The 25,477-nt window shown below is 36.7% G+C and overlaps 1 protein-coding gene across 9 annotated transcripts in view; it reads left to right on the top strand.

Annotated features, from left to right (window-relative positions):
- The window catches only part of LOC106056728 (tumor protein p53-inducible protein 11-like), a 303,798-nt gene that overhangs the window by 253,269 nt on the left and 25,052 nt on the right, over positions 1 to 25,477 (top strand). For 7 of the 9 annotated variants that reach the window (XR_008780115.1, XM_056043786.1, XM_013213558.2 and 4 more), the window contains one exon: positions 10,650 to 10,743. Coding sequence is in view for 8 of the 9 variants with exons in the window: in XM_056043786.1 (XP_055899761.1) it covers positions 10,650 to 10,743 (94 nt within the window). In the remaining variant the exon portion in view is untranslated. Of the gene's footprint in view, positions 1 to 2,365; positions 2,792 to 10,649; positions 10,744 to 25,477 lie in introns of all 9 variants that reach the window. The other 2 variants (XM_056043788.1, XM_056043787.1) reach the window with 2 other exon arrangements.

The raw sequence follows: 25,477 nt of genomic DNA, 5'->3' as shown, positions 1-25,477 counted from the left end.
GAGATGAACTCCGATTGGTGGCAAGGCTGGAAGGTTCAGTCCTCCCGCAGAGCCTAGGCGAGAAACTCTGCTGTTAGGCGTAGTGCCGATTACATTCTACTGAGATGAACTCCGATAGGTGGCTAGGCTGGAAGGTTCAGTCCTCCCGTAGAGCTTTGGCGAGAAACTCTGCTGTTAGGCGTAGTGCCGATTACATTCTACTGAGATGAACTCCGATTGGTGGCTAGGCTGGAAGGTTCAGTCCTCCCGTAGAGCTTTGGCGAGAAACTCTGCTGTTAGGCGTAGTGCCGATTACATTCTACTGAGATGAACTCCGATTGGTGGCAAGGCTGGAAGGTTCAGTCCTCCCGCAGAGCCTAGGCGAGAAACTCTGCTGTTAGGCGTAGTGCCGATTACATTCTACTGAGATGAACTCCGATAGGTGGCTAGGCTGGAAGGTTCAGTCCTCCCGTAGAGCTTTGGCGAGAAACTCTGCTGTTAGGCGTAGTGCCGATTACATTCTACTGAGATGAACTCCGATTGGTGGCAAGGCTGGAAGGTTCAGTCCTCCCGCAGAGCCTAGGCGAGAAACTCCGCTGTTAGGCGTAGTGCCGATTGCATTCTACTGAGATGAACTCCGATTGGTGGCAAGGCTGGAAGGTTCAGTCCTCCCGCAGAGCATAGGCGAGAAACTCTGCTGTTAGGCGTAGTGCCGATTGCATTCTGCTAGCATTAGGGAGTAAAGCAGAATTTTTTTTGTTGTGTAATATTATCTTAAAACAGACAATTATTTGTAGAACTCATTGGACATATTAGATCAGAAGATTGTCGATTCTAAATAAATACTTTTGGGCTCTAGCTCATCAAATGATCCCCATCGATACACCCTTAACTTGTCACAGTTAATCGATTGGCATTGACCCATTTAACTTCGAAAAAAAAAAAAAAAAAGGGACACATTAAATTCGCTGTCATTGATTTGACCAAGATTTTCTTAAGAGGATTTTTTTTTCTTTTTCTCGCTTCCATGGACAGCGATTGTAATGTCTTTTAAAGGCATAGCTCCGAGGGGAGTAACAGGTGGCGCAGTAATGGATGTTCTCTCCTTCAATAAAAACTTCTATCGCAGGCTTGGTTGATGCAAGGAGCGTTTTATTATCTCCCCTCTGGCCTGTGATGTCTCCTGGAGGGAGATGTGCATTTAGGACATTGACTAATGACATCGATGACATTTTAATATCTTTACGGATCTTTTATTAGTATTGTATCAGTTTTATAGACATTGTTAGTGTGGAGACAAGTATTATAGAGGGTTTACTTTAGTAGATTAAAAACAAGCATTTCCTTGCACTATGTAACTATCTCAGAGGGAGACAAGTATTATAGAGGGGTTACTGTAGTAGATTAAAAACAAGCATTTCCTTGCACTATGTAACGACCTCAGAGGGCTGCTCGAAATGTGGCCAACTAATTGTTTCGTTAACTATTTTTTTTTTTTAACAGTAATAGAAATATTATTTTAATATCAAAGACATACTACCTAACCAATGAACCCCCTAAAGACGAGAAAAATGATACAAGTATACTCTACTCCAGAACAATCAACACAATATCAGATATCCCTGACCCCCAACACCCTATTTCTGAAAAACTACATGAGCATTATACAGGTATATGAAAATCAAACTACCAAGTTATTAATAGTTATACAGCAAACGGGGTCACTAAAATGCCTACTTTTTTTGAAATTATTATTGTTTGTTTTAATGAAGTTCCCCAGCTTGTGCAGATTTGCATAAATATTTCAGTGGATAGGAAATTAATACAAATATATATTCTGTGTAAACAAGAAGCAACTAAAAAACGTTTGACTTCACTCACTTATGTGTCCCTTTGTTTCTTATTTCCGAATTATGGAAAGGGAGGTGTCGCGGTTCCACCTAGCAGGCGATGGTTTGCAAGTTTCGTAGCCTGATAAAGCGTAATATCTTTTTATGTTCCTGTAGTGTTTCTATGACCTTTTCATTTGTTCCCCCTGTTAAACTTAATCTGAAAAACAGATAAGTGATTGTGCAAAAGTCGAGGTGTTGTTTTTAAAGTTTCAACGCATTAGTCTGCCAGTGATACATAAGATACCGTTGTGAAATAGTGAGATGACGTATCTTTACCCTAGTTTCAAGTTTTCATATTTTTACTCGCATCATTATTTCGTGTGTACAACACGTACCCATGGTTCTTCTGTACACCAAAAACCTTAAGTCTGTTTTTTTTTTATTCTTTACCTTTGCAGTTGGACTGGAACTTTAATTCAAGTGTGTATTCTAATTTCATATTTGTTCTACGCCTAATTGCGTTGTTGTTTTTTTCTCCCATTATTTGTCTGTAGTTACCGATTTGACTCTTTTAGCATTTCTTATGACAATTTAGTATAAAGTTTGTGTAATGTAACTTGAACAGTAGTTTCTTATAAAGGTGGTAGTAGATTGTTTTCACCTGTGCTCATGCGGTTCACAGTGACACAATTATTTTGAACGACGCCAACGATCTTAAAGAAATCAGTTCTAAACCGGGTATGAACCTCTTTGAATAAATAGCGTCTGTCTTGAATGTGTGCCATCGTGACACTGGCCACGATCAACTGGAAGACCTTGAGCATGTCATTGTGACCTAGAATGTCCGCCAACGAGGAAGATCATTGCGACCCGCTGATTGGGGACTACTCGCCCCCTCCCACGCCCAGTTCGGTGGCGGAGGAGGATAAACCGAAAGAGGCCCCCAGTGTTGTCAACCAGTTTCTGAAGTTACTCCTCAGGTAATGAGACTTTTATTAATAGACCCACAAACTGACTATTGCGACTTTTATTAGTTTCCTATAAACTGACCATTGTAATCACAACAAATTTCCGTAAGGATCAATAAAGCGCTCTTAGTCTTAGTCTTGCGACTTTTATTAGTTTCCTATAAACTGACCATTGTAATCACAACAAATTTCCGTAAGGATCAATAAAGCAGCCTTAGTCTTAGTCTTAGTCTTGCGACTTTTATTAGTTTCCTATAAACTGACCATTGTAATCACAACAAATTTCCGTAAGGATCAATAAAGCAGTCTTAGTCTTAGTCTTAGTCTTGCGACTTTTATTAGTTTCCTATAAACTGACCATTGTAATCACAACAAATTTCTGTAAGGATCAATAAAGCAGTCTTAGTCTTAGTCTTGCGACTTTTATTAGTTTCCTATCAACTGACCATTGTAATCACAACAAATTTCCGTAAGGATCAATAAAGCAGCCTTAGTCTTAGTCTTAGTCTTGCGACTTTTATTAGTTTCCTATAAACTGACCATTGTAATCACAACAAATTTCTGTAAGGATCAATAAAGCAGTCTTAGTCTTAGTCTTAGTCTTGCGACTTTTATTAGTTTCCTATAAACTGACCATTGTAATCACAACAAATTTCTGTAAGGATCAATAAAGCAGCCTTAGTCTTAGTCTTAGTCTTGCGACTTTTATTAGTTTCCTATAAACTGACCATTGTAATCACAACAAATTTCTGTAAGGATCAATAAAGCAGTCTTAGTCTTAGTCTTAGTCTTGCGACTTTTATTAGTTTCCTATAAACTGACCATTGTAATCACAACAAATTTCCGTAAGGATCAATAAAGCAGTCTTAGTCTTAGTCTTGCGACTTTTATTAGTTTCCTATAAACTGACCATTGTAATCACAACAAATTTCCGTAAGGATCAATAAAGCAGCCTTAGTCTTAGTCTTGCGACTTTTATTAGTTTCCTATAAACTGACCATTGCGACTTCTATTAGTTTATCATAAACTAACTATATTGCGACTTATGACTTTTAGTATTTCACCATAAACTGACCATTGCGACATTCATTAGTTCTGATAAACTTACCATTGCGACATTCGTTAGTTTCTGTAAACTGGCCATTGCGACATTAGTTATTTCCTGTAAACTGACCATTGCTACTTTTGTGAGTTCCCCATAAACTGAACATTGCGACATTTATTAGTTCCTATAAACTGACCATTACGACATTCATCAGTTCCCTATAAGCTGACCATTGCGACTTACGAATTTACCCATAATGCCTTTTCCTATTTTCCCTCACTGAAACAGACCCTGTGGCCTAAATCTTCGGTTTCGTTTGCTGAAGATCGTCCAGAACTATCAGGCTACCGGCATTGTTAACTCTTTCTCTCCGTAATTATTTACCACATTCTGGTTGAATCAACGCTGGTATCGTCAGTTAGGAGAGAGAGATTTAACTGAGATAGAGAGAATGAGAGATACAGGCTATATGTTTGTATGTAAACTTTTCTTTCATCTTTTCATTTCGACCATTCATCTAAGGTCGAATCTGTTAGCAAGTTTTTTTTTGGTGATCAAGATTAAAATTGTTACAAATTTTATCTTAAAAGTTTATTATAGCCAAAGTAATGCGACGATCAAAATACCAAATTTGAATCATGATTTTGAAAATCTTAACCGACCAGCCATGTGCTCTGATTTTTATTAGAGACAATCTGATACTTACACACAGCAAGTAGACATACGACATCTTACATTTTACTATTTGATTGTCTTTCTAAACCGACATTAAAAAAAACAAAATTGACGCAAACAGGAACCGACGAAAACCGAAGGCAACGGAAACCGGATATGACTGTCTAATGAAAAGCAAACAAATTGGAGGGACTACCAAGGCCAATTACTCTGCCAACGTCTTCCCATCCAGTTTTCATTTAAATTTAACAACCTCATATTTTTTTTATTAGAGAGATTCTTTAAAGTATAATTAACCCTAATATAATTTTTGATGATTTGTTTTTATTAGCGTACAAATCAAATAACTTAGACCTCGAAGCACTCGTCCTTAATAGTTATCTGCCCCTAGGCTAAGATGGAGTCTCCGAGCGAGTATTACTGCGATAGTGTCTACTGATTCTCTGAGAAAGTCGATAGAAGCTGTCGGCTGTCTAGCGAACAGTCTTTCATTACTGCCACCGCAGAGAGCCATCTCGTTTGCAATAAATTCTGATAACCCTCCAGATAAGTGCCAATCCTTTATCGAAACGACACAATTTCGCTTTCATGTGATATTAGCATTTGTCACTTGCCAGTTTGTAGGGATGATAAAAAAAAATTTATTTAGATTAGTTTATATTTTGTTAAAGTAGAAAGCTGTAAAAGATGAAACTTATCAATCATCCATCTATAATCTATACTATAAAACAAAAAGTAAGGCGTATATATGTGTGTATGTTTCGCATAGAAATCAAAACTGCTTTACCAATCTTGATAAAACTTGGCATAAATGTTCCTTGGGTACTAACTGAAATAGTAGCGTATGTAAAGTAGACCCTCATAAAAAAAAAAATGCCCTAGTCTATAAAAGTAGTACTATTTCATGAATCTAGGTCATAAAGCCATGTTTACTCGAGACAGGTTAGAAAGGATTTAGATCTAATTTGCAAAGATATTTTGTTTACATTAAAATACAAAATATGGTCCATTCTTTCATGAATAAAATCAACTTTTAAATGTGTGTTCCTAAAGCATTTTTACATAAATGTGTTCCTTTTATCTACGAATTTAGTCGTACTTTCTATCCCATTCATATTGCGCTTCTTTCATTTTAATAGCTAAATTTAATTAATTAAAGAAATTTTCAACAAATAGGGTAAACCCGTTTCCATAGTATTTTATATTTGATATGAATGTATCGGCTTAACGGGTAAACCCATTTCCACAAAACTACTTTTATTTTCGTAGCAAAGGAGAAAAACTTGAAAGGATTACAAGCTATTTTTAACATAGATCTAAATCCAATACACTAGATTAGTAATGCACAATCTAAGGCCCGCAGGCCGCTGCTAATTTCTGGCTAGTAGCTAAATAAAAGACTGTAACACGTATAGAAACCTTATCATACAGACGTTACTTCAAAAAAGATGATTACGTCCTACGCGTCATGCATATTATTATAGCTTTTATATATCGCTACTTTCATGCTTATAGCATGCTCCTAGCGCTTTGGTCCAATCTCATTTGTTGAGGGGGGGGGGGTATCTAGGAGTTGGTTTTCCGTGCTGCCTTTATGCGCTCAGTAAACACAACTCTGCCTGAGTCGGGTGTCGAACCTCGAGCCCCCTTCTAGGTAGCCAAGACAAGTCAAGTTCAAGCGCACTTAGCCTCTCGACCATGCTTCCCATATTAACCAATAACTTATATTATGCCAAGTCACTGATTTTCCTGGCTAGCTCAGGCAACCCATTCCATGCTCTAATAGCACTAGATTTGATCTTCACATTAATTTAAAGATATTCATTTGAAACTAAGATGATTACAACCTATGCGTATACTATTTAAATTTAGTTTTCCATTTCAATGGGAGATTTGAATGATACCAAGTCATTAGTTCTCCTAACCCTAACCCGTTCAAGCCACCGTTGGTAAGCCTCCTTGCACTAATACTCCATGCTGAGATTAATCGATACCAATCGTTAGAGAAGGCCTGTACACTGACCTGCAACGTCACAACATGTGGGCAGCTTAGACCAATCGTTCATCGCCACGTTTTGTCACCCACTTCCCATTTGAATTTTTGCATAACTATTCATAGTTGATAGCAGCACACAAATCAATCAAACAAAATGAACCAGTTAGTTAATCAATTAGTATTAATGAATTAATTTTGTTTTTATATAGCAAAATGGGGGCTAACCCCTGCTTTCTTGAGATAAAGGGCAGTAGTTACTGTTCTGTCGGTTACATAAGCGTTTTATTTTTATTTTTTAAACATGTTTCGTTACCGTATTTAATTATTGAAAAAAAACACTAAAATATTTTGTTGGTATCACATAGGCCTACACTAGTGTCACATGATTGAATGTACATACTAGCTTCAAAAACATTCAAAATCAAATGTAAAATAAATGCATGACAATGTGAACACATTATTGCATATTTAAAACACCTGCTTCTTACTCAATGTCTAGGGTTATAAGTATCAGGTGGGCTAGAAATACACTCTGTGTCGTTAGTGTTATGACAAAGAGTATGTCATTAGAGTTTTCTGTGTCAATCTTCGAAGGCTAAAAAATCAAAATAATTCGTAATAAATCTTTAAGAAAATGTTCGAAAGAGTTGAAGAGTTCACTTTTATACAGAATATTTTTTTGTAAATAAAAGTATTTAAATGTTGATTCACCTACATGTATAGTTTTAGTATTGTTACAAATGACCAGAGACAGGAAGAGGTCAGTACGTGTGACCCCGGCGAGATAACACAGCAGCGGGTGTTCTCTGGAATCTACATGTATAAACAAAGACAGGATGTGACGTGTCCTTACGCGTTATTCCAGAAGATACTAGCAATGTTTGTGCAACTTTGGAGGAGCGATTAGGGACTCTATATAAGCCAGAGAGTTAATATGAAAGTCAGTCGTAGGTAGAGTCTTCGGTACAGTCTTCGTTACTGATGTCTACTGTGCGAGACAGTAGAAGAGAAATGTGTACGACTCGATGCAGGTTAACTAGGGTAGAGTTAACTTGAGTGGACTACTGTCGTTAAAGTCCATACAGCGAACTACAGTGGACTTGAGCCGTTACAGTCGATACAGTCGATGTAAGACGTGTGCGGCTCTGATTCGGTAGACTTGAGTACGACTTGGTTCAGCTTTGGGAGACCTGGAGCGACACTGGGAAGTGTGTCGTTGGTCTGTTCTGTGGAATACGGCTCGATGCAAGTTGACAAGAGATGAATTGCAACGAAGTGTAGAGATGAATTGCAACGAAGTATATCTAACTGTAAACTGACAGATATTGTACAGTCTTCTACGCTACATGTTACAGTGACGAATTGTTAGAGTTAATGGTCAATAAAGTTATATGAAGCTGAAAGTTGAGTCGTCAAGTTCTTTGCAGTGTTTTTATTTGTGTGCCTACTAGTACATCTAGCCAGAACATTCAGAAATACGTAACAGTATGTCGAACCGTTAGGGCACCACACTGCTGGCTTCATTCTTATTTGTTCGGCCTTGACTAGAATCTTTTTAAATGGCAGGGCCGTCCATTCTTTATTGTCTTCCCATCGCTTTCTCTGTCCGTCTCTTCTTCTTTTCACTGGCATCTATTGCGAGCCCCAAAGAAACTTATGATATGACCATAAAGTTTAAGTTTGCGGTTTTAGACAGCGGTCAGCTTTTCATCGTTGGGTCCATCTGCCATCGTGAGCCTGCTTCGAATCTCTTGTGGTTGCGGTTTTTGTAGAAGTACCTAGTATCCTTTTAGCGTCTTTATCAAAATGAAATGACCTTTTGTTGGTTGACGTTAAATTAGCTAATGCAACTAGTTTCCACCCGAAAAGAAAAGAAGCACATCTATCTTGTAAACATTGCTTGAAGGAAATATTTCTCAAGGGAAACTCGGTCAAGTTTTGTTAGGCGAAATAATGAGAGAAAATGTTCACAGCTGTAAAATAAAATAAATTTAATGAATCGGCTGACACATTGAATTGGATCATTCTTTGAAGGTTTTTATGATTTGAACGAGAATAGCTTGTTTCCTTTCTCTTTTTCTCTATCACCCCCTCGTCTTTTTTCATTCTATTCCTTTCTCCTCCTACTCTCTCATTCTCTCTCTCTCTCTCTCTCTCTCTCTTTCTCTCTCCATCTATAGTGTGTTGGTAATAGTTGGTATTCTTAGGACAATCTTGGATTTATGTCCCAATTGTAGAGGGCTATTTTTTCTGCGGACTATTTCAATCTTATTTACAATAACATATCTCTCAAGGGACTATTTCAATCTTATTTACAATAACATATCTCTCAAGGGACTATTTCAATCATATTTACAATAATATATCTCTCAAGGGACTATTTCAATCATATTTACAATAACATATCTCTCAAGGGACTATTTCAATCATATTTACAATAGCATACCTCTCAAGAGACTATTTCAATCTTATTTACAATAACATACCTCTCAAGGGACTATTTCAATCTTATTTACATTAACATACCTCTAAAGGGACTATTTGAATCATATTTACAATAACATATCTCTTAAGTGACTATTTCAATCTTATTTACAATAACATATCTCTTAAGTGACTATTTCAATCTTATTTACAATAACATATCTCTCAAGGGACTATTCAATATTATTTACAATTGCATACCTCTCAAGGGACTATTTCAATCATATTTTCTAGGTATTAAACTGCAGATATACACGGTGTTAACATGTGAACTATCCAAGCAGTTATTCCTTAATAGTTAATGGTTTAGTTTAAGCTATTGAACTCTTTGAATAAATGACATCTAGCGCTTTGCTCACTTCCAGAGCTCATCTATGCATCCACCATTACATGAGTTAGACCTACATACTCAATACTTGCTTCACTTTCGTAATTGTCAACATTCTGACACTCATTGCAAATAACGCAAGTCTACCGTTGTCCTACACGACAGCAGACTTTCAGTCATTGGCATTTGCAAAAGGCTGTCACTCCAATGAAGTTTAATCACGATGGTCTTCACCAACCCCAAACACAATTGGTCCAACGTTTGAATGCCGAACGTCAATGTATAATAGCACACAATGACCTAGAATGTCACAGTTGTTTCCCTTTGTTTTGTTGTAACTTATGGTTAGAGAGACAATGGGTATTTTAAAAATGGACAGAAACCAGAGAAACACACCATCTCAAATGAAGTAACAAAGAAACACACTCTCTGCGTGGTCACTTGCAATAGATACATACTGAGACTTTGCAGACAAACACACATACATTCGAAAATATTTGTTATTTGAAAAAAAAAATTGCAAGCTTTATTTCCCTTGTTTTTGTTTCCCAGTGAATCTGTTTACTGACTTGTTTTCTGTCTCGTGGTGAGAGTTCGTACAGAGCTTTGATTTTAGATTAATTTGGTTTTTCAGCACAGGAAATCTAGATTCTGAATCTCATTGCGGCTTTGTTTTGCCTGTGTGTGTGTGTGTGAGTGATTTTTTTGGCGCCTGGGTCTGTGTGTGTGTTTGCTTTTTGTTGGAGTGTGCGTGAGGGGCTTTCTTTTATAGCAGCACAGACATAGAGACACAATATGTTGAGTACAGGAGAGAACATTTCATCTTCCTTTAATGTTATTGTCGTTTAAATATTGTTCCTTTGTACTTTCAAATCAAATTAAATCAGGTTCCTGTGTAGTTCCCAATTAAATCAGGTTCCTGTGTAGTTCCAAATAAAATCATGTTCTTGTGTACTTCCCAATGAAATAATGTCCCTGGAAAGATAAAATCCTTTCATTTTGTATTTCCAGTTGATATTATATTTACAAACTTCTCGTTTCTAGCAGGCTCTATTGTACTTTGAAAAGAAACCATGTCCCTTTGTACTTCAAAAAGAAACCATGTTCCTTTGTACTTCAAAAAGAAACCATGTTCCTTTGTACTTCAAAAAGAAACCATGTTCCTTTGTACTTCAAAAAGAAACCATGTTCCTTTGTACTTCAAAAAGAAACCATGTTCCTTTGTACTTCAAAAAAGAAACCATGTTCCTTTGTACCTCAAAAAGAAACCATGTTCCTTTGTACCTCAAAAAGAAACCATGTTACTTTGTACTAATTGAAACCTTTGTTTCCTACTTCCCAGAAAACACAGCAGTGGAGATCTACACAGTCGCCTGAAGACACGGAAACTTTTGGGCGTTGGAGAAACAGATGATGGGGACATTCACAGGTCAAAGGTCAGATTATAACAATTTTTTATCTTATCTTATCTTATACGTTACAGACGTCACTTCCAAAAAAAAGAACACATATATTTCCGACACGTCTGGTTGGTTTAGTTTATCGCGTATATTATTTAGACACATGAATTTTACCAAGCCATTAATTTTACTGGCTGTTTAAGGCGATCAGGTTATGTTTTAAGACACTTTCCCGTGGTCAAAGATTGTAGTGTCTGCTGAGTTACCCACTAATATTAGCCAAACTTCACAAGGTCATTTATGTAAAGTAAATTAAAGTTCCCATTTCAGACCTTGGGATCTATAGGGCAGATGATGTAAAGTTCATCTGTTTCTGTGGCCCACGTTTAACGAGGGTGTCACGTGGCCAGCACAACGACCAACCGCTTTTACGTTTCAGGTACTAATTAGAGCTGTGTGGAATCGTGGGCGCCCAAAGATCCCGAAATTCAATAAAGAAATCCAGTTTTCACTAGGATTCGTTCCTGGGACCCACGGTTCGGAAGCCAAACGCTTGACCGCTCGGCCACCGAGCCTTGAAGTTCATTAATGAACAGTCTCTAAATCTCATAGTTGTATAGGCTGACCGGACGTACGATGAAGGAGGACATATTCTCCCATCGGAGGTAGCGTCATCCGTCCGGCAGACGTAAACCTACAATGTGAAAATGTCCGGCTTCAACTTTGCTTTTCATACACTGTACTATTCTCCACCAATCGAATTCCATTCTTTTACCGTTCTGACCTAAACATACTAACTCTAACAAAAAATTTCCGCGCGTACAGTTCCTAAAGCAATGCGGGGAGAACTTTAAAAAATGATGCTAATTTTTGTTTCGACCACGATTGTAATGGTATTTAATGGTGCATCTGTAAACAGTGGAACACTTTTGGCTTTTCTTTTAAATAGTCTATAAGTTTTCAAAGTAAATAATTATTAAAAAAATGAAATTTCAATTATAAATTGTTGTCAAATAAAACAATTCATACTTTTAGTTGAAGTCCAAGAATTAAAAAAAAACTTTCTTGCTTTCATGATGCATTTTTATGAGCGATTCTCAAGTTATTCACTGACGTTTAATTGATATCATCACAATAATTTATCTTATTAGTGACACCTTTGTTCTAATGTAATCTTTTTTTTTTTTGGTCAGTTTAATTTTCGCCACTGACAAAGGTAATTAGAACAATTCTCAGTACAATTGCTAAATTTTAAAATGTTGAAGATAATTTTGTTTTGTACAAATATATTCTAATTTTTTAACGAGACCGAGTCTAGGTTTCAAATACATTTCTGTTGATCTTTATTCCTCCTAACGAATTATTTCCATTTCTATCTGATTGGTATTAAGCAGGAATTTTCTAGTTTCAACTATGAATAGACAGACCTACAATGTTTCTGTATATTTGTAACTCTTTTTTTTTTTCGTAAACTTCCTTGGCATTAAGAGTAGGCTAGGCGTTTCCACTGGATTTTTATGAAACCCTAAATCATATCCTCTTTGAATGCCTTTTCCTAATCCACGTTAGGCAAAGCCTACTACCACTCCAGCCCAACATAACCAACACTCTGTACGGCAGTGCTGAACAAGTGAAGAGAACAGCACACTATTTTTCCTTGGCACAGTCTGCAAAAGAGCTCAGAGCTCAGCAGCAATACGCTGGCTAGAAGAAGAATTCTTTTTTTTAATAGACTGTATGTTCTCTGAACATCTCAAAACTGTCATTTGATGCATTGATGTTTCAAGTATTTCAAGTATTAAAGAAATGTTTTACCATAGTTTTCAGGTTCATTCAATTATTTCTCATTATTGCTGGTCATCAAACAGACGCGTTTTTTTTTTTCTTTTCCGAGCTATTTCTGTTCGCGGAAATCCTATATTAGTGTCTGCAACGGAAGTCAGTTCTCTTTCTTGCTGGAGGTTAGAGCGGGACCTCCGTGACCCCATATCGAAGGTGCTGGTTATAGAGACATTTTGGTCCATGAAATAATGTTTCACTATTTTTTTTTTTGTACACTTCCAGTGCTGATAAAAAATTTAATTTAGGCTGCTGTAACTATTATATTATGATGTTGATTCCATATATTATTTGACATATATGGTCGAAGATGAGCACATTTCTCATATCGTATGGACTCGAAGAGGACTGTAAAGTCCAATGTTCGCTTTAAAAAGCCGGCCACATTTTTCACACAACAAAAGTACGAATTGATTAAAAATACTATTCCTCAGTTTAGACCCGAGACCATTCGCCGCAGCTCTACTGCTCTAGTATTCATGTCTTTCGTATCGTCTTCACCTGTGTCCAACACTGTATCATACAGCTCACCACTTTGTGTTTTGAGAAGGAATTATTAGCCTGTCACTGACTTTCCCGCCGTGATTCAGGTTGAGATTTGGAAGAGATTTATGTTGCCAAAATTTTCCATCTATTTTTGAATGCTTAGAAACACACAATCATAGGTCTATGTCTATGGCATTTTTTTTTTTTGTATCTGCGGTTTAAATGATATTTTACAGAATCATTAACTACAAAATCAGGACTCTGACATGAACACGGTACGAAAACGTCTTCGGATCTAAATCCTTTTTTTTTTACACCATTCCTTTTTTTATTTCATATTAATAACGTTATCGTATCCTTGTCCCTTTGGTCTTTTATTTGCGGTTTTACTTGTGTAATTCTTTGGCCGCCCACAACGTTGGCCGCCCACAAAGTTGGCCGCCAGCGTGCATTGCACAAATTGTCCAGTAGGTCGCTTCGGTAATGTGCAGGTGTCAAGTAAGCCGATCCTTGATTACGATTTCAGCTGCGGATGTTCAAGTTCGTTAGCCAAGAACTGTAACTCTGGATTGTCATGCTTCTAATTGGTTAACCCCCTTCAAAAAAATATTGCGTATTGAATAAAATGTGTATGGAAAGTTACCCGTTTAGATCATCATGACCCTTATATTTTAACCCTAACACTAAAAGCATTTGCCCGTGAATTGTGTTTACCGTAAACAACATGGCCTTTAGATTGTAGCCCCCCCCCCCCCCCCCCCCAAAAAAAAAAAAAAAAAGTTCACTTTTATAGATTCCTAGTCCTGGGCCGCAATCTCATTACCGTCTTTTCCACTGTTATTGTTAACTCCTTGAGAATCCATCGACTGTCTGTTATCGTGATAGAAGGATAGAAAAGCATGAGAGAGGGGGGAGGAGAGAGAGAGAGAGAGTATGGTACATTGAATGTATCAAGGACACATAAAGAGAATCCACTAAAATTCACTTTAGTTTTGAGTTTCCTCCCTTGCTTCTAGCTTCACTGGAACTCTAGGCCAGGGGTTCTCAGCCTGAGGGTCGCGACCCCTTTGGGGGTCGATTGGCGATTTGCCAGGGGTCACCTAAGACCATCGAAAATATGGATTGTTAGTGTCTACTCTTCAATTGCTGTGTGTGTGTAAGGGGGGAGGGGTCGCGGCAAAGTGAGGAATTGTAAAAAGGGGTCGCCGAGTTTAAAAGGTTGAGAACCGCTGCTCTATGCTTATTTTTTTCTATATAAAGTTATCTCGTCTGTTGAAGCCATGTTTGTAAACATTTATTTTTTTTAACGGATACGTAACTATTTTTATTAACAGAAAGGTCTTCAAGTTTTAGGTGTTATTCCGTTACAGTTGCCACTTTGAGCATAATAAGTTTTAAAACAGTATCCGAGTTGGTCTGTGGCTGTAAACTTATTCGATTCTGATAATCTCCCGATGCAGCTTCAGACTAAGTGTTGGCCTCCTTCACGTGTAACTAGAGGCCCATCCTGGAGACACACCAACGATCACAGGCCGGGCATTTGAAATCTACACACACTGCAGCATAACCCCCTAATCCTTTCTCCTACTTGTGTGTTCGCGTCTGCGCGCAAGGACCCCCTCCATTATGCTTGCTATCCATGTGGGTATATCCTGTCCATCTTTCTCCCAGCTGTTTGCGTCTGTTGGAGAGCTTCGTGTCGCGCTGGCATTCATCAATTGTATCTTTAGATTGGAGGACCTATTGTATTACTGCCCTCTTTTAAATCACCATTTATCATGTTAAAATCGGCCATCTGGCATTCGATGTAGGGCTACATGCCCAAGCCAGCCAACGCGTCTTCAGAAGTCGGTATACTCTGTCTATCTATATATATAATTCTCTTCAAGGCTCAAGAGTTTGGACACCAAGCAAAGGGAAAAATCACCCCACGAAAATTTAGAGGCATAAAAAAAGAGAGGTGGGGGGAGAACAAGTAGTATTCACCCGTCTCTAAATAGCAGGGCCGGACTTAACCATTGTGGGGCTCAATGCGAAATGGATTTCGCGGAGCCTAGTTTGGGTAGGGATACGGATAATTCGTGAAAATTAAGAGTTTATATTAGAAAATAAATTTATCTTTGCATTTTATTCATTCTTTACTACGTATATAATTACTTTACGAGCCTTGCGTGTAGCGAAGTCATACAGTATATCATAAGAATTATTGACTAGTAACAGACGTTCTTCAAAAAGGATTATTGTGTCCTAAGCTTTTCTTCTTTTCAGTCTCACTTTCTGGAGTCTTCTGCGGTCAACCAAGACAGCTGACGACAACGCCGCTTATCTTGCATCATTGACAACCAATCGCTAATCTCTCCCCAGCGTCACCATAGAAACACACACACGCACACACACTCCATTACAAAGGGTTATTGCATCTCTTTGCATTTCACTTGAATTACAATCCAAATTTTTAGAAAAATTTTTTCTATGCAAGCCCAGCGACACTAAAATAACTACACAAATAATTCAGTCATAATGTTGTACGTAAACTTATTGTTATGAACATGGGACGCAGAGAATAAAAACCAACAATTTACACGAGACATTGCGGCATCTTTCGATGTATTTCTGTTGCTAAAATTGACAAAAAGATGTTTTCCTTGCCTCTGTAATGCCATGGGTTTCATCTCCGTCTAGACTTGATCATTGCCTACGATATGAACAATTATGTTAGCAGCGTAACCCTGGAGAGTTCGATTATTGATGTCATTTGGAGTGAATTGCTGTAAAGAAATGAAACGAAACGGACAGAAACTTATTTCTACACTCCCTCAGAAATAATGGCTGCACTTTTACAGCTATTTTCGTGAAACACTGCTCCCTACGCTAAACTGTTCTAAAAATAGAATCCAATAGAAAAACACAAGAGCTCTCCTGTCTTTTACCTTTTTTTTTTTACCTTCCCCAGACAAGAGTTAGGGTTATTAAAATTTGTTTTGTTAGTTGTTTTTTTTCTTCTGTATTTCATAATTTTACTTTTAGACAAAACTACTGATAGTGGTGGGAACATAGATTTAATATATTTTATGTCTATGGATGGGAACTAAACTAAATTTTGTTTTCGTGAAAATTTGCTTTATCATTACTTTTTTTATTAGATGAAAGTTGTCAATGACGGGTTGTTTTTTTTAATTACTAGTAGGATTGACGTTAATGTCCATATTGAATGACACCCCGAAATGAGAATTTTGTCTATTTTTAAGGAGATTTGCATCAGTTGTCAGAAGATTTTAATAATTTCAGGAGATTTTCATGACGTTTTCTCATATTTTGCGATTTCATGAGAATTCCAGGAAGCCTTTAATGATAAGTAAAAATGGTTTAATTTAAGAATTTACACCTAGAATTAGCGCGGGGCCTATCAACGTTCGGGGCCCACTGCGGCCGCATAGGTTGCTGTAGCCCAAGACCGGCCCTGATTATGTCCGATTGTCATTTTCTCTTCTAGTTTCTGAGATCTAAACGGGACGGACAGACAGGCCACACAAAACTAGTAGCGTCTTTTCCCCTTTCGGGGCCAAAACCAAGTTTTAACTAAAATAAAGTAGTTAAACTAAAAGTCTATTACCAATGATAAAGTATAGTTACATTAAACTAAATAAAATTAATTAAACTGCAACAAATTTTCATCACAATTATTGGTTGTTGTTTTTTGTTTTTTTAAGGAAAAAGGGGAGGGGGTGATGATCTGTCTGACCAATTTGTTGAAATCAGTCGGACACACTGACTATTTACTTATGGGCAGGGAGGGTGTGTAACTATTTTAGTTCATTCTTGACTAACTATAGACCAGTGTGTTATTTTCATGTCCGACCAGTCAACATACAGCAAACACTATTGCATAACGTGCGAGGAACTCAGTTTGCCTTGTTATGAAACTACAGTCCACTAGGCCTACATGTGTACGTCTATCTGACCAGGTAGTTCAAATCAGTCGGACACACAGTCTATTTACTTTTTTGGGTTAGGGAAGGTGTGGATTAATTTTATTTTTTTCTAGAGTTGGTTATCCTAATTCTCTTATCTACATAGGCCTAACTTAAGATTTAGATCTACAATAGATCTCAATTATATTTCCAATAAAGACTATTATCTATTATACGTTTATAAAAGGGTTGTACGTGATGTTCTTGCAGTCAATAAATGAATTATTCAAAATCACTAAACCTAACACGCTTATCAGATTCCCACTATAAACGCACAGAATTTAACACCACCGCGTGACTCTCTGAAAATAATTCAGAGAAATCCCATTCCTAATATTGCATAGATGCCTTTGACAGAAAATGTTTAACATTTACAATGCTGTTGCGTTTAAGTGTAGATATAGGCTCCATAGCTTCTACCACCATCTTATCAATCCCTCTTCAAATGCCGTGTAATGTACTAGTTTAGAGAGTAGGTTCGTTTTGTTAGACAAATATATTGTGTATTGTTTTAGCGACGGTAAAAGTAGTGACGTAGTAAGACAGACTTAATGACGTAGTAGACTTAGGCGAACAAGAGACCAACATGGCGTCCATCTAGAAGTAGGCTGTTTTGAATAGTTGTTGAATAGTAGTTAGAAAAAGCTACTATTAGGAAGACTGGACGGATTTCCACGTGATAAATAAAGTGCCATTGTATACAAGTGTAACTAGTTATTAAGTATATTTCTATTTTGTAATGTTCTGTGGCTAATGAGAAGTAATAATTAGTCAGAAGTGAAGTCAGATGATATTAGCCCATAACAGCCGATTGTTACTAAATAGTTGTTAATTACATTTTTAATAAACAAAATTAATTAATCTACGATTTGAACTAAAAAAAAAGATTCTTCTAATTCAATTTTTGGGCTAAATCAAATTTTTCTTGTTAGTTCAACTTCTGCGTCAATGTGTTAGTGGAGAAGCTATTTATTTTTCTACACATTTTCCCTTTTTTTTCCCATCCCCAGAACATGTTTAATTGACCCAAGACTCAGGTTTTAATTTGTATAGCGGACAACGGTTTCGAGGGACTGGACAACATGACATTACGTACCGGATGTGGCCCACTGTCCGTAGTTTGAGCATTGCTGTCTTAATATGACGCCATTTTTAATGCTGATTGGTCTCCTAGCATGTTCGTGTATTCAGGAAATGACGAATTACTTGACGTTTTAAAGGGGCGTGGCTTACATGCAGGAACCTCGTTGTCAAAGCTGTTTATTAGAAATGTCGTGTTTTTTTTCCACGACGTCTCGTGTTCAAGAGTTATGTCAAGGCCCATAATTATTGTCGTGTTCCCTTACTCTCTTAAAGACGAAAATGATACATCTTATTATAAGGAGTCTTGTATTGCCTAAATAGTAATTTACATCTTTTCATCCGGGACTTTCTCTTCACCATTGTGCTTTTCTTTCCAATATTTCCAGTTTCGTTGCAGTGTTTCTTTTTTTAAACCTATTTTTATTTGAAGTCTCTGTCTCTCCTAAATTGATCTATAAATTCCTAAATTATATATTTTCCTACGCGAAGCAGTTTTGATAACAAAAATAACTTTTCGGCTATTTTTGGCTCCCAGACTAGAGTCGATTTTTCACGCTCATATGAAAGTGTTATTAGATCTGTGATTTCATGTTCATTTTTTTACCCAAATTGGCAGAGAAGCAGATTTAAAATGTTGATCGATAATCTTGTTGTTTAATTGCTCCCTGTTGCTGAAAAATCTGTTTTTACACTTAATGGAAGTTTGAACAAAAAAAAAAAAAAAAAACTGAAACCATGAATTTTTTTTTCTTGACGAAAATAGAATCATGGGAGGTAAATCTTGCTATTGATGTTGACGTCACTGATTTTTTTTTAAAGTGTTCATATGCTATGCTCTACAATTTAAACGCCTTCTAAACGTACATATTAAATATAATTTTGAACTCTCGCAAGTACGATTGGACCAGAAAGAAAATATTAAAAGTAATATAAATTAACAATAATACATAAGCACAAAACAGTCCATGACCAATATAAGAACACATCCTAATTTTAAAATGTAAATAAAATCTATAAATAAATTATAACTACATTAGTAAACATGTTGCAATTAACATATCATAAAGCTTTAGATTTCAGATCCAAAGTCCTGGGTTTCAAATATCAGTGAAGACTGGGATTTTAATCTCGGGATCCTTGGGCGCCCCTGAGTACACCCAGCCCTAATGGGCACATGACATGAGTTAGGGAAAAACAAAGGCGTTTGGTCGTTGTGCTGGCCACATGACACCCTCGTTAACCGTGGGCCACAGAAACAGATGACCCTTTACATCATCTGCCCTATAGACCACAAGGTCCGAAAGGGTATTTTTTTTTTTTACAGTAGTAATCGGTAACACCGTTACCATCAAGATATAAGTATGAAATGGATGACCCGCAATCCTCCTGGAAAACTAATGACTTACAGCTTAAATATCGAGGTAGCATGTGTGACCAGAGAAACACATGGATGTGTGTAGGGCGGGCTTATGTTCTCTTTAAAGGAACGTCTTTACTGCACAAGATAAGACGATAAGAACAAGACGTATCCGGTACTTTGCAGATCTGAACTGTTTCAGAAAGAGAACCCACCTTCCGTGCACTCCCTGAAGAGATCGATACATTCGGCTCGGATGCTGAAAGGTTTAGTTGTTCGCGTTGTGTAATCCGCTCGGGTCTGATACAGAGACTTATTTTGAATAGAAAGACAAAACATGTGATTACTGCCCTTGGCTGCCACGAGTTATTTTCCCTTGCTTATGTGACTTGCCATTTTGAAGACAGATTGCACACACGTAGGCGGTCGTCTGGTGACCGCTTTTGGGTCAAAGGGCATGTTTTGGCGCTGGTGTTGACAGATTCATTAACCCTTAAAATGCTGAGCTGTTTTAGAAGGAGTGCATTCAAAAATGGAATTACAATTCTGATGTTTAGAGGCTAAACTACCACACGCGTTTTAAGGGTTAAGGGCACGGAATGTTCGTGTGCTGCTGGGAAATCTGTCACACTTCCGATTCAGACCTATATGCAGGGAATGTTTTTTTTAACGGCCCTCCTCAGGGTATATATTTTTACAAAGCTTATATCAACTTTGTCTGTCTGTTTTGTTAGAAAGTGTGTACACCTTATTTCTATCGCACCCATTCTAGGATCAAGTTGAAACTTCGCACAATTATTCATTGGCAAAAGACAAGACATAAATCAATAAAATTTTTAAAATTACCAATTGGTTAATTAATTACTGGTAATTAATTATTTTGTTTGATACCAACAAGAGAAAAAATGGCTAAATTATCCCCTTAGATAATTGTTAACGCTGTTTCTCCTTCGTGCATTCTCGGGTCAAGTTTATACTTCAAAACTTTAAACAATTATTTATTGTACCTAACAAAACATGAATCAATAAAAAAACAACAACACTATTAGTCCATTAATTATTGGTAATTAATTATTTTGTTTCATATCGAATAAGGGAAATAAAGTGATATATATTGTTTTCTGGCGGTGTTCTTCCTCTTTAGATTTTTTTTTTTAATTTTTATATTTGGCTTGTTGTGTAGTTTGTCCGTCCGTCTGTCACGTTTACGTTAAACAAATATGGAACAGTCATAAGAAATAAATACGATATAGCTTTAGGCAAGAAAATTAAATGTAGTATAATTCAGAAATCTACTTATGGATAATAGGTTGTTCATTTTGAGAAATCCAAAAGTCTCATCAGTAATAAATCGCTCAGTTGTTTTCAAGGGAAACAAATACCGAACGCTTCTATGTAATCACTCTTTTGGCATGTAAAACATTTACATTTCTTGCCAAACTTCCTGAAGTCTTATTGTCCATTATAGGTTGTTCAGTTTGTTTCCTAGTGAAAAAAAAAATCGTGAAATGATTCTTTGGGCTTATTTTCCGAATTCGCATTATCAATTAGTCATTGATAAAGGCTAAGAATGCACATTGTCTGTACCTTCAGTCACATTTTTAGAATCAAGTTTGAAAACACAGTAGTTTTTTTAGAATCGAGTTTGAAAACACAGTAGAGTAGTTTTTTTTAGAATCGAGTTTGAAAACATAGTAGTTTTTTTTAGAATCGAGTTTGAAAACATAGTAGTTTTTTTAGAATCGTGTTTTAAAACATAGTAGTTTTATTAGAATCGAGTTCGAAAACACAGTAGTTTTATTAGAATCGAGTTTGAAAACACAGTAGTTTTATTAGAATCGAGTTTGAAGGACAGTAGTTTTATTAGAATCGAGTTTGAAAACACAGTTGTTGTTTTTTAGAATCGAGTTTGAAAACATAGTAGTTTTATTAGAATCGAGTTTGAAAACACAGTAGTTTTATTAGAATCGAGTTTGAAAACAGTAGTTTTATTAGAATCGAGTTTGAAAACATAGTAGTTTTATTAGAATCGAGTTTGAAAACACAGTAGTTTTATTAGAATCGAGTTTGAAAACACAGTTATTTTATTAGAATCGAGTTTGAAAACACAGTAGTTTTATTAGAATCGAGTTTGAAAACACAGTAGTTTTTTTAGAATCGAGTTTGAAAACACAGTAGTTGTATTAGAATCGAGTTTGAAAACACAGTAGTTTTATTAGAATCGAGTTTGAAAACACAGTAGTTGTATTAGAATCGAGTTTGAAAACACAGTAGTTTTATTAGAATCGAGTTTGAAAACACAGTAGTTGTATTAGAATCGAGTTTGAAAACACAGTAGTTTTATTAGAATCGAGTTTGAAAACACAGTAGTTTTTTTAGAATCCAGTTTGAAAACACAGTTGTACTTCCTGGTCTCTGGAAAAAAATTCCTTCCGTTTTGTTGAAATTCCGAAAGTTCTTTCTCATAATGTTAGCATTGCACTAATAATGAATAACACTAAACATTGCTTATAAAATCTTGTTTTTAAAACGTGCTTATTATAAAATTCCGAATGCATTCTACCTGTTTTAAACCAAAAAAAAACGTTACTTATAATATATATATACAAATAAAAATGAAATAACAATTGTAAAATATATTTTGTACAACATTATGTATAGGAAATAACAAAACTTTCAGTGTGAATATTTGATGTACCATTTTCAGATTAGCTATTACTCTTTAACTCTGTACTATTATTAGTAAATAGTTTTTAAAATGTCATTTTTTTAAAAGACGGCTTGCGTTAATTTCTCTTTTTTTAACGTTCCTTGTCAGAAGATAAAAACAAAATTCCGTTGCATTTGATTTGTGTAAGCAGAAAAATATAATGAAATAGGATTTTTTTATATTTTTTTTTTAAGATCTTAACGTGACAGACGGACGGACGAACAGACCACATAAAAGTAATAGCTGTTTTTCCCCTTTCAGAGGTTGCTAAAAATATGGGTCGTTACTTCGTAATAGCTGAATTAGTGTTTGCTTTTTTTTTTTTCGAGCACAAGGATGAAAGGTGAAATCTGATTTTAAAAATCCATTTTTGATCTTATGCTGTCAACGTCACTAGCAACGAAAAACGAAATACTGGGTCAAAAAAAAAAAACAAATTTGGCTATCCCCGTGGGGACCCTAAAAGTGTGTCTCTTTTTGCGAAACCGCTTACAATGAATCTCACATTGAATTTCTGTTTAAAATAATTTATTACTTTGAAAGAAAACGACAAATTTCAGGCAGGCCATAGACTAGATCTATCTCGTGTGCAAATCTAAGTATCAGACACGTTCAGAAAGTCTCATTTCCTGTCGTCTGCACAATGCAAGGGAAGTCATTAAGTCCTGCATATATCATTGCCAGGTCTGTCCGTCTTGATAGGGACATTGTGTTTCGGTCTGGTTCAACAATAGTCTGTAGAGTCGTTCAAAGAAGCAATCAACAAAATTCTAAAGAAGTGAAACCTAACTTTGATTTATTTGTTTTAAAGTGTAGTACATAATGAAAAAAGTCTGGGTTTTTATTTTTCAGACTCCTAGATTGTAATAAATGAAGGGAGACATTGAGGTCAACGACGTAAATACTTAGTCATATTAACTCTTTCTCTCCGTAAATTTTAACCACATTCTGTTGGAATCAACGTTTGTATCGTCAGTTAGGAGGGAGAGAGTGAATCATTTTAATCAGCTTAGTTGAGAGCACAATGGAAAGATATTTGACTTTTTAAAAATAGACGAAAATTGAGTCTATTACTGAGATCAGATCGAACTAGAAATACACACTGCACTCAATTTTAATATCATGAAATAACCAGGTCAGCTTGTGCCTTGCAGGTGTGATTTTAATCCAGGTAATTTCCCCTATTGTTTGTGTGTATAACTCTTGGGTTAGCTACATTCAATTGTCTCCCTTCTCACATAAGATATTATGATCTAGGGCAGGGGCTCTCAAGCTGTGGGTCGCGACCCCTTTGGGGGTCGATTGACGATTTGCCAGGGGTCGCCTAAGACCATCGAAAAAATGAATTGTTTTTGTCCATTCTTCTATTGCTGTGTGTGTATACGGAAAGGGTGGGGGTCGCGGAAGATTGGGGGGTTGTAAAAAGGGGTCGCCGAGCCTAAAAGGTTGAGAACCACTGATCTAGGGCCTAGGCACTGTGCGAGCTAACAATGAAAACGCACTAAATGTATGGAGGATACGGGTCATTTGAGGATACGAGTCATTTGAGGATACGAGTCATTTGAGGATATGAGTCATTTGAGGATACGAGTCATTTGAGAATACGAGTCATTTGAGAATACGAGTCATTTGAGGATACGAGTCATTTGAGGATACGAGTCATTTGAGGATACGAGTTATTGGAGGATACGAGTCATTTGAGGATACGAGTCATTTGAGGATACGAGTCATTTGAGGATATGAGTCATTTGAGGATACGAGTTATTTGAGGATACGAGTTATTTGAGGATACGAGTCATTTGAGGATACGAGTCATTGGAACGGACCAGATTGAAAGGCAGTCGGTTTACAAAGGGATTGAAGTAAAAACAAATATTCAATGTGTGAATGAAATTCAAAGATTTCGGTTTGACTGTGTGGAGAAGTATTTCTTTTGTTCAAAGCTTATCTGATTAACAGATGTGTGGATTTGTCTTACGGTGGTTGCGTTTTGTGGCGTTGACTTACGATTTTAATGTGGGGTATTGGCCGTCAAGATTGATCAGTTGACTTCAGCTTGGACTACAATGATGCTGAAGGTCTGACAGTAGTCAACACTGAAGATATAGCAGGTTTAGAAGAGAAAAGTGTGGTGTTACCGTTAACAACCAGATGAAGAAACAAAAGGAGAGACACCCCCCACACACACACTAAACGATGTGTTTTACAGCTAGTTTTCGAAGTTTCAAACCAAGTGCTTCCAAGTTCGAATCTATGTTAAAATTGAAAATTTCTTTTCCACTTTTGTTAAGAATGTAACATGCAGACATTTACTGAGAACGTTTTGTATGCTGAGAAGTAGGCGATGTCCAGGACCTGGTTACAACTCTGTAAGGAAAATCCTCCGCGGCACCAACTAAGACTTTCAAACACTATCTGAAGAGAGTGGAGCCCCCACTTTGTGAGTACTGTGACTCTCGCCACGCCGTGGAGCATATCCTCATTGATTGCCCCAGATACCAGGATGTCAGGGAGAAGTTTTTTAGAACACACACCTTGAAAACACTATCCGACAATGTCGACCCTGGGAAGGTACTGGGCTTTGTCCTGGAGGTGGGGCTCTGTACGAAGATCTGATTTTTGAATTGTGAACATATAATATTTACCTAAGATTTTTACCAAATTATTAAATTTTTACCACCTTTACTATTTTAACTGTGAATAGACCTTGTTTTTAATGATTTAACTATATAGAAGTTAGCCCTTGGAGAGTGATCCTTAAAGGAGTACGGGCACGACATTGCCTAAATTGTGCCGATGTGCCTAAATTCAAAACTCAAACACTATCCTCTCACACTTACACAAACACACATACTAAACACACACACACACACACTTGAATATACTGAACAACTTGACTTTACTTGTATAAAAAAATAAAAGTTACTAGAAAGGATTGTTTCCTTTCTCCGCGATCTAAAGAGTCCATTTATGTTGGACATTTTCTGGATTAACTTTTTGTATGTGCCAGGTTCTATTATTCTTATTAGGTGTGTAGACTACTGCATTAAATGTTTTAAGTATGAATAGAATTATCCCTTTTATTTAGTCATGTATTTCAAATTACTTGACAATATATTACTTATTCGGGTTCACACCCAGTTGAGACTGTCAGGTAGACTTGTGCTTCAAGGGTCTTAACTCTAAAGGCCACCAAAAGCCAACAGAGCTCACTCTCACCGGCCTAATTGAACAGTCTTCTGTCTGGAAGAGGTCCGTACTAGTGCTTGTGTTCTTACTGTCGTTTCCAGTATTTCGGACGCTCCGGACTCGGCTAGAGACTCT

This window comes from Biomphalaria glabrata, chromosome 10 (genome assembly GCF_947242115.1).
Source record: "Biomphalaria glabrata chromosome 10, xgBioGlab47.1, whole genome shotgun sequence".
Lineage (NCBI taxonomy): Eukaryota > Metazoa > Mollusca > Gastropoda > Planorbidae > Biomphalaria > Biomphalaria glabrata.
Note: the sequence above shows the minus strand (reverse complement) of the source record. Positions and strands in the feature narration are given on the sequence as shown.